At 46.1% G+C, this 10,490-nt stretch overlaps 1 protein-coding gene across 3 annotated transcripts in view; it reads left to right on the top strand.

Moving 5' to 3' along the window:
* Positions 1-10,490, top strand: part of LOC123815154 (signal-regulatory protein beta-1-like) — a 165,140-nt gene that overhangs the window by 52,425 nt on the left and 102,225 nt on the right. For 2 of the 3 annotated variants that reach the window (XM_045833363.1, XM_045833366.1), the window contains exons 1-2: positions 784-899; positions 7,122-7,475. The exons of the other annotated variant lie outside the window; for it this stretch is intronic. In XM_045833363.1, the coding sequence (XP_045689319.1) occupies positions 830-899; positions 7,122-7,475 (424 nt within the window). In that variant the 5' untranslated portion in view covers positions 784-829. Of the gene's footprint in view, positions 1-783; positions 900-7,121; positions 7,476-10,490 lie in introns of those variants that run through there. 3 annotated transcript variants of the gene reach the window in all.

Here is a 10,490-nt window from a genome sequence, read left to right as displayed (position 1 = left end):
TTAGAGTTCGATTAACTGTTCACTTATTATTGGACCTTTGTGATTTTTTGCTGTTATTACAGAGAAAGCTGCTATAAACACTAGCACACAGGTTTTGGTTGTAACATAAATTTCATCACTGAGATAAATGCCTGAGAATCAAACACTGGGTTTCATAATCCCCTCTTCTTTTGAAAGAAGTCAGGATATTATATCTTTAGTTGGATGGAAGCACGTACAATTTCTGAGGTCTAGAACACTGTACATTGGGCTACGTTTTACCAGTCCCATCAATAAAGGTTAGGTACAGGGAGTCATTCAGGACCAGACCTGCTTCACTCCCAACATTTGCCAGACTCTGGTGAACCCTCTTCCTCCCTCCATCAGTGTAGCTCCTAGTGAGGCTGATGCAGATGTGGCCAAGAGCCATACATCTTAAGGTTCATGGCTTGGGAGTTTGGGACACAGTCCACAACCACAGACACTTCCTGTCCTGGGCCCGAAGTGGGGCATCACTGTGAAGATCACAGATGGGGCGAGGGGCCCAGTGGGGAGCAGAGGCCCCAGGAAGGAGGAAGCACTATTTCCTGTAGGCCTGTCCAAGTCTCTCTGACTACTAAGATGGGTAACTCCTCACCCTGTATATGCCTTCTCTTCCTCATTCTATTTCACAATCTGGAAATAGAAACAGCCTCGAATCTGGAAGTGGGCTACTGTCTCACAGCCATTGCACCCCATCCTGGGCACTTCCTCTTATATCCTGTGATGTGGGGCCGCTCTCCTCCCACAGAGCACAGTCTGGGCTCTCCCAGCACACATCAGGACAGAGCAGGCTCTTCAGGCCTCCAGGATGCTGGTCCCTGCCTCCTGGCCCCGCCCTCCTCCCTGCCTGCTGCTGACTCTGCTGCTGGGCCTCACAGGTGAGCATGCCTTGGGGTAGAATTTCTTCTCTCTGTCCCTGGACCTCTTCCTGACCTTCAGAAATTTTAGGGCCTTCAGGATAACAGGGATGCACCCTGATGCACCCAGGATAACAGGGTGCATCACCCAGAAGGCCAAGGACAGGACATGATCTGAGATCATGAAATCTGGGATCTGGGCTTTTCCTCTGTGGGTCCATTGACTGCATCAGTTTTCTAGCGGCATCAAAGCAGATGCTGCTTTAAACCTCAATTGTGACAGCTTGGTGGGTATGAAATCCTCTAATCCTCACAATATGGCTGTGTGAGAACTATGACTTTTATCCCTGATTTGCAGATGAGGAAACTGAGGCAGAGAGAGTTACTTTGCAACGTCACCTACGTGAGGCAGTGGTTCAGCTGGGTTCAAGTCCAGGCACAACAGCTGCAGAGCTCTTTTAACCATGTGGTGCTGCTGAGCTTCTCAGTGGAGGCTGATTTCAGAGAAATCAGAAAACACAGAGAGCAAAGAGGAAGAACAGTCATCTCCCATCAGGTCATTCGGAAACTCAGAGTTCAAATTCTGCTGTTTACTCAGGAACTTTTGTTAGTGGTGTGTGGTGGCATGGTGCCTAGGTGCCAAGTATGTTTCTCAGCATTTAATATGTATAATCATTTCATTTAATCTTCAAAACAACCTGTGATGGAATGCAAGGCCACACTTGTATATATATTTGTGACATGTGTACCCGTGTGTGTTTGTGTGTACAGTTGGTGTAAGTGCGTGCACAAAGACACATGAGATTTCTGAAAAGTCTTTTCTTGCTGTTTAATTCAAACCCTTGTCAGTCTACAGGAAATGCACATGACCAGATGTTTGGTTGCCTCCTTCCTTTCTACTTCCGTAAACTTATCCTTTACTTTCCCTGAATTCTTAAGACAAGCAAACTTCTCTCTTGGTAAAATGAGTACAAGTGTGCATTATTATATTGGATTCCTTCTTTTTTAAGGGACGGGAGTGAAGCAGAAAGAAGTGGATAAGAGATACAGAGATGCTTCCCTGTATGGTCTGCATCTATAGTTATATCTATATCAATATCAATGTATCTACCTATATTGATATCCATATCTACATCTACATCCTCTAATGTCAGGTGAAGCATCAGAGCTCTAGGAAGTATAATGAGTAACACACTTTTAATTGCTCAAAAACTAACCACGTGCAGATATGTTGGAAATTCCTGCGTGTGCTCTCTCTCGTGGTCATTATATCCAAGGCAGGTCCTCTTGTCACCTGTACCTATAGAAGAGAACAGAGAAGCACAGAGGGGCTTAAGGTCACTCAACAGTAGGTGATTTATGTATTATTTGAACCCAAACAGTCTCATCCTAGAGCTCATGAGTGTCCCTGTTATGCCACATCCATCCCATGAGATGTGTTCCATTGGACCAGTGGGTGTGGGGAGGGGTGGGTGCTGGGGGAGAGGTTTGTGGTTCTCTCTCCTGGGTTACTCCTCTTCCTGCACATGCACCAGATGCTTTTGTTTTTCACCACATCATCTAGGTGGGAAACTCAGTTTCTGACATAAATGCTATTGATTTGCTGACTTAAAATAGGCTTCAAGATTTCCAGGAGGAGTCTGACTGGGCAATTCCCACACATAATTCAAATATTTATTGGATTTGTACGATGTACCAGGAACACTATGGGAACTCGGGATGTGCTGGTGAATAAAAGAGACAAAGTAGCTGCCCTCATGGGGCTTGTATCCCAGTGGGATAATGACAGTAAACAATAGACAGAATAAAAATAGATAATATGGAATATTAGAAAATAAGATTTAGGGGAAATTAAAGTATTGTTAAATAGGAGAATTGGGGGAATCTCTAAGGTGCTATGAACTTTAAACCATGTAGTCTGGGTGAGCATCCTTGAGAAAATGAGGGCTGAGCCAGATTAACAGAAGGTCGGGAGTGAGCCACGGTGTCATCTCAGGAAAGAGCCTTCCCGTCAGGGGACAGCACATGCAAAGGCCATGAGAGTAGAATCTTCCTGCTTTGTGCAAGGTTTTAAAGAAAGAAGTGATCTAATCTGACATAAGTTTTGAATTATCATAGCACTTGGCTGAGAATAGACTCCAAGAGGAGACAGAGAGAAGTAACAGAGCAGTTATGCAAATAAATGACTTGTACCAGGAGAGGAGCCAATAGAGTCAGGGGGAAGTTGGAGACTTGGGTGCATGCAGAAGTGGAGCTACAGCGTTTCTGATGCACAGGATTCAGGAACAGGGAGAGCAAGACTCCATGTGTTGGTTACCTGAGCATCTGGAAGAATGAAGGTGGCTCAGGTGAGACGGAGAGAGCTGTGGGGGAAACTCAGGAGTTCACTTTGGACATGTTAACTGTGAGGTGTTGGTTTCCATAGAAGAAACACATAGTGTGGGCAGTTGGACATACAGCCCAGAGTTCAGGGAAAGGCCTGGGTCACGGATGCAGATGAGAGATTTACAGAAGCACAGACTCAGAGTTTGTCATTCCCAGCTCCTCTCCACCCTCTGATGTCTCTTCTCTCTTCCTCCTCTGTTCCCTCCACTTCCCCCTCCAAAATTTGTTCCTGTTCTTCCCATTTTAGTCTCAGCTGTTCAGCTTCCCTGTCCCCATCCTTCTTCTCCTGACCTCAAATTCAGTCAGTCTCCTGTTCTTGACATGAAAGAACCTGCCCTGTGACAGCACATGGCCTCCTTGGGGGCTGTGTGGTCACACACAGTGCTAAGTGGGAGGGTTTCACCAGCTCACACTCTGCAAAGGTGACCCACAGATTTTCTCCCTGAGGAGAAGCTGAGAAACAGAGAACACAGGGTTTATCGATGGTGCCACAGCTGCCACCTCCTCTGAGGGACTTTGCTTTTTTTCTTCATTGCCTGTGGTTTTAGTGTCACATCCAAGAAACCATTGCCAAATCCAAAGTCACAAAGAGATTCACCTATGGCTTTCTTTCTAAGAATATTCAAGTTTTAGCTCTGGTATTTAGGGTTTTTATTCATATTGTTTATTTTTTTAAATAAGATAAAATTGAGCTCCATTCTTTTGCATGTAGATATCCAGTTTCCCACCACCATTTGTTGAAACATGACTTTTCCCCATTAAATGTCATCGGCATCCTCGTTGATGATTATTTGACCATGTACATGAGGTCTTATTTCTAGGCTCCCTATTCTATTCAATGGGTCTCTCCATCTACTCTAATGACAGGACAGCACTGATTACTTTAGTTTTTGTAGTAAGTTTTTAAATCAGGAGGTAGGACATTCTTTTTTCAAGATTGCTTCATTATTTGAGACTCCTTAAAATTATCTATGAACTTCTAAATAGGCTTTTTATTTCTTCAAATAACATTATTTGGATAGAAATTATACCATCAGGACCATGAGACAAGCCTAAGGCAAAATAAACTGAGGCTGAGGAAAAAAAAGTTTATTTAATGACACATCTGAGCTGTGTGTTGTGTGAGATAATAAATGTGCTTGGCTATTTAAGTCAATTATTTTGGAGCCTTACTTCTGGTCAAAAGCATTAACTGATATTAGCCATGAAATGGAACATTTAGAGCCAGTGGAAGTTATGCCATAGAGGTATTTCTGAACAGTAGATGTGCAGTTAAGATAAAAAACTTATACAATCATGTTACCATTTTGCATTAAACACTCGAGTACACTAATATGAATTCATTTGTCAAGAAAAAGGTTTTAGAAATAGTTATCTCTGATATAGTTTGCCTTAAAGACAAATTTAAATGTTTCTTTATTGCAATTATATTTTGTGGGTTTTTTTTTTTCTGCAACAAGCATGTGCAGGCTGCCTCAGAGATACTGTGGGTACAGTTTAGACCTCCGAAACAGAGCAAGTTGTGTTTCTGCCGGGCATGGTCTTCTTGCCTTTCATTTGTAAAACACACAGCACCTATGAAGTGCAGTAAGTGAAGCCCAGGAAAGCCAAGTGCAGTAAAATGGGGTGTCCTGTATCACTGATTCAGCCACCCTTTGCTACTTCTTCTGTGAGTTCAAAGCGATTTGGAGAGGAGGAAAAGGTAAACATGTCTTCTACTAAGCTATGTTGAACTGGGAGTATTTTTTTTAATCCTCACCTGAGGACATTTTTTTAATTTGGTCTTTTAGAGAGAGAGAGAGGAAGGGAGAGAAGAAGGAAGAGAGGAAGGGAGAGAAACTTCTATGCAAGAGAAGCATCAATTAGTTGCCTCTCTATGTGCCAAGACCCTGTATCTGTGCCAAGACGGGTGAGGGATCAGATGCATTCAGATGGGGGTCGCTGACACCCACACAGGTACCAGGGATCAAACCTACAACCTAGGCTTGTGCCCTGACTAGGAATTGAACCCATGACCCTTGGGCTATGGGCTGATGCTCCAACCAACTGAGCAACACTGGTGAAGACTGGGAGTACACTTCTTTAATAGGAAAAGTTGTGTTTTTCTTTTTCAAACTGTCTTGTGAAATAAAATTTGATAGCATCAGGCATTCATTTTTTATCGACTACAGAATAATACAAAACAGGTTTCATTCCTCTTTGTTATCATATGATCACTTTGTACCATTTCATATCAAAATTTCTTCTGTGAGGCAAAAACAGACCAAAATGAAGGATCATCAGGGAACAGCAGGTGCTATAATCATTGACAGTAAGGATCTTTTGGGTTTCCTAAGAGTCACTGCAACAAATGGTCCTCATCATTCTACGTTCTTCAAACCTCCATTCCTTTTCTTCTTCTCCCTCCAGAACCACTGGGCTTCTTTATGAGCCTGGCCTGCATCCAGGGTTAATGGGGACATAGCACACACAAGCCATTGCAGTTCAAATCCTAGTCCAAGTACCTATGATTTTTATGAGGGTCTCTCTTTTTTTTCATTTTTCTTTTTCTTTTTATTGTTGTTCAAGTACAACTGTCTCCATTTTCATCCCACCACACCACACCCTGCTCCACCCATCCCTACCTCCCACCCTCACTCTGACCCCACTTTGGCTTTGTCCGTGTGTCCTTTATACTTGCTCCTTGATGCCCTTCCCTCGTTTTCTCCATTTCATCCCTCTGCCCCCTCCCCTCTGGCTACTGTCAATTTGTTCTTTATTTCAATGTCTCTGCTTATATTTTGCTTGCTTGTTTGTTTTGTTGATTAGGTTCCACTTATAGGTGAGGTCACATGGTTTTTGTCTTTCACTGCCTGGCTTACTTCACTTAGTATAATAGTCACCGGTTCCATCCATGCTGTTGTGGTCACACAGCAATATTTTCATTGATATGTCCCCTAGAGCAAGGGACATAAAGGAAAGAATAAACAAAGAGTGTTCTTCAAAATAAAAGCTACTGCTCGGCTAAAGAAAACAGCAGTAAAATGAAAGGGAACCAGCCATATGGGAAAACATATTTGTCAATGATCCTCAGACAAGTGTTTAATCTCCAAAATACATAAGGAACTCACACAACTCCGCTCCAGGAAGACAAACAACCCAACTATAAGGTTTTCTTTCAGGGCCAAATTCCTTTAAAACATTCCCAGCCAAGTGCACTCATCCTTAAAGCTTCTCATTGTTTCTTATTCTTTGTGTGTAAACTTTTTCATAATCTGAAGGAATTCTGAAATTGAACCATCACCTAGAAAACTTCTGCTCTTTACATCATCAGTTCCTACCTGAAGCTCATGTTCAGCAGCACAGTCCCTTTCAAGAGAGATGTTGAAGTTGAGGTAAAGTTGGGGTAAAAATTCACTGAGTCTTTAGCAACTAGTTTCGCCATCATTACAAGATCAGTCATGGCTGCCTTAGTGTCTCAGGCACAGATAGACTGACAGACACTCTCCTTCTCCTCAGGCTGGATGAGTCACTCGGCCAGCAGCTGTGCAGCTTAGCTGGGCAACCCAGTGTCACAGGGAAAGGCCCAGCACACACCCACCAATTCAGGCACCAAGCAGAACCACTTGGCGGGGAAAGATGTAAACCCAATCTTTGCCTCATCACTTTACCTCTAGGTGCCTCAATTTCCTAATTTGTAGTATGATTTTACATTATAGGCTTGTTTTGAGGGTCACACATATGACACATGCAATGTGCTTAGCTCAGGTCCACTCAGGGTGAGCACTCCATCATTGAAAGCTGTTATTGAAAAACACTTGACAAAACCCACAGGATCACACATGAATTAATAAATAACTTCTCTGTGTTTCCCTCCAGGAGGGGCAGGTGAGGAGCTGTGGGTGATTCAGCCTGAGAAGTCAGTGGCAGTGGCAGCTGGAGAGACGGCCACTCTGAACTGCACCGTGACCTCTGTTCTCCCTGTGGGGCCCGTCATGTGGTTCAGAGGGACAGGGCCAGGCCGGGAGTTAATCTACAGTCAACAAGGAGGCCATACCCCCCAAGTAACAAGTGCTGCAGACACCACAAGGATAAACAACACGGACTTTTCCATCCGCATCAGTGATATCACCCCAGCAGACACTGGCACCTACTACTGTGTGAAGTTCCGCAGAACAGGGCCTATCTACACGGAGCTCAAGTCTGGAGCAGGCACTCGGCTCACCGTGAGTGGTGAGTACAGTGTGGGGCCCTTCATTCCTGCTGTGTGACAACAAGTCGATAAGAAAGACCTCCATTCTTTGAGCAGGAACTAGGAATCAGGTGTCATCATGGGCGCTTATACTCAGGATCTGATTGCTGGTCTGATGTCACCCCTCCTGCAGGTCAGGAAAGTTGAGGCCTGGAGATCCTGCTATCTTCTCAGGCCCCATGGCTGGTAAATGGTGGGAAAAGTCTGGAGCCCTCATTTGCTTGATCCCCACCCCCTGCCCTTGCCTTTTCCAATCTCATCCAGCCCCTTGTCCAGGGATGAGGGAAATGAGGGTCTGAGGGACTCGCCCATCACAAGGTCAGACCTCACCCCTGCCTCCAGGGAGCGCTCCCCTCAGTGTGGCTGAGCCCCCCTCACTGAAACTCACTGACACCCACTGGGAGCGGGGCTCTGCCCCGGGTGCTGTGGGAGCAGTAGGGGACTGAGCAGTTAGAGCTCTTCTCCCATGAAGCTTCCTTCTCCTCCCTGCAGTTGGGAGAGATCCATGCAGGGCAGGGAGGGGGACATGTTTCTTTATTTCCTCCTCAGAAGCATCACAGGAGAAGACATTCCTAATGGTCACAGCCTCCCTGTCTGCTCTGCCAGCCCTGCTGGGAGGAGGTGCCAGAGGTTGGGCACTCACTGTGGGTCTGTCTGGTAAACCCCCTTTATTTCAGGGACCCAGTCACGCTGCCACTCAGGCTCTGAGCAGAGTTTTCTCAGATGTCCTGAATTCTGGGAGAGGGTTGCAAGTGTGGGTGCCTTCAGGGTCACCCCATTAAGACAGCGAAAATGTTCACTTAGAGTTTTCTGCCAGAGACCCAGGATCCTGAATCCTAGGATGTCTGAACACAAAGCACTGTTAGACCACCCTGCCTGATGCCCCATGCAAAAAGAGAGCATGGGACCAACAGGTGACAGTAGTTTTGCCCTTGGTCACATGGCCAGTGAGTGAAGGCATCATCCCAGAACCCTATCTGAGTCCAAGGAACATTCCTTCTTGTCCTGTTGTAAGACCCTCTTTCCATGAAAGACTTGGCACACAGTAGGTGCTGATTAAAAGGTTATTACACCAAACCATTGAACAAAGAGCCCTAATATTCCTTTCATTGTTTTCTCAAAGGTTCAGGTACCCCTCACATTCAGACCCTGAAGTCCAAGGTCATTGAAATCCACTGGATCCTTCAGCCTAATCCCCCAAAATCAAGCATCCACATCAGCACCTAGAGCTGCCCCTTCTTCAACTGCTGCCTCACCCTCCAGCATATGGAGACAGCATTGTTCATTGACCATCTGTTGATGGATATAAGTTGTTCCCAACCTCTGACTATTAGAACAGTGATGCAGGGGAGAACCTTGTCCATGTGTCACTTGCTCAAGAGGGAGATGCTGTGACCGTTGCTAGGTCACAGAGTATGTGATTTTAATTTGTGTGGATATTGCCAATTTACCTCCTTGGTGTGGTAACAATGGAGTCTCCCACAACCCTTGAACATTGGCAGGGAAGGTGGCTTTATCCCGAATTTTCTGATATTACAGTAGTTCCTAATAATGTGTCCCTTGCCTAGGCAATCACAGACATTGTGTGCCTCCATCTCAGATCTGCGGCCCCTGGTAAAGTCCTGGTTCCTTCTCTCCAAGCTGCCTGCCCAGAGGATGCCCTGGATGAGAAGGCAGGGAGGCGGGAGGGGACGGGAGCAGCAGCGATCTAGATGCCTTATCTTCCTCATGACATTTACTCTTATAACCGGTGCTGTGACAGGGGCTATTGTTGACTGATGAAGACACTAAGGCTCAGAGAGGGGACCTGAATTGTGAGAAGGTAGGGAAGCTTATATTGACCTCCAAACAGCCCTACTAACAGCCCCTGGTTTTTGCCACACCCCACTGTGCTTGTCAAAGAGTGCAAAAAGCTCAAAACTTGTCCTTCAAAACTTCAATTGTTTTGTCTTCAGCAAAAGCACTTTATATCAGGTTCTGATGGACTGATGGGGCAACTTTACAACCCAGATCAGACAGGTATGCAGAAGTCTCACCATGTGCTGACCCTGCTCCTAGTAACATGACTCAGCACATAGAAGCATTCAGGAGGCTGTTCCCCCTCTGTTGTGCTCTTCATCCTTCACTGAGCACCTGCAGGAGCAGCCTGGGGACAGTGGCCTTGACAGAGCAGAGAGGGGTCACAGCACCCCCAGAAACACCTTGAATAATAATCCCGGACACGCAGACTCAGAATAAGGTGGGGAAGCCATTTTCTAGGGGCTGGTTGGGGCCCTGAATGAGCTGGGTTCGTATTCTAGACTCATTTTTCAGGAGGCCATGTCTTTTGTTTATTGCGAGAGGGTCTCAAGTCCTGGTCACTTGGAGTTGACTCCTCCACACTATTCCTTAAAGTCAAAATTCTCACAGAGTAAAGAGCAGGAGGCAGCCAATGTTGGGACCTGTGTGGATGGACATGAACTGGGGCCACAGCAAACACCCCAGAACCTAGTACTGGGTGAGGAGAAGCCCCTCCATTTCTCTCAGCCTCCCTTTGCTCCCCTGTAAGATGGTGATAATCATGGACTCCTCTGCAGAGGGGAAGGATTTGAGGTGCTCTGTCTGAATCTCCCAGCACAGAGTTGCTCCCCAAATCTGGTGTTATTTCACGGTGTGGCCCACTCTCTCTTGCTAGACCTTGGTGTCCTCACCTGCAGACATGGACACTCTCCCCACCCTCTGCAGGAAGGACTGAGGCTACAGTGAGCCTGGTGAGAGGGCAGAGCCTCAGTGAGCGATGGTGTCCTCCCACCACTGGGTGCTCTTGGGCAAGTCTCAGTGTCCCTGGGGTCCTCAGTGTCCCCATCTGTGCAGGGGTGATAGTCCCAGCTCCCACTCAGGGATCTGTGAGGACAGGAGGGGATGTCTGGAAAGCTTCCGGTGAGCGGGTCAGGGAATTACTGAGCGTCAGTGCTCAAGGGGTGAGCATATGGGACCAGTCCCCTGCCTGGTTCCAG

The sequence above is a fragment of the Phyllostomus hastatus genome, unplaced genomic scaffold (assembly GCF_019186645.2).
Source record: "Phyllostomus hastatus isolate PE091 unplaced genomic scaffold, TTU_PhHast_1.1 phas_contig_17, whole genome shotgun sequence".
In the NCBI taxonomy this organism is placed as follows: domain Eukaryota; kingdom Metazoa; phylum Chordata; class Mammalia; order Chiroptera; family Phyllostomidae; genus Phyllostomus; species Phyllostomus hastatus.
This window is presented reverse-complemented; position numbering and strand designations above follow the sequence as displayed.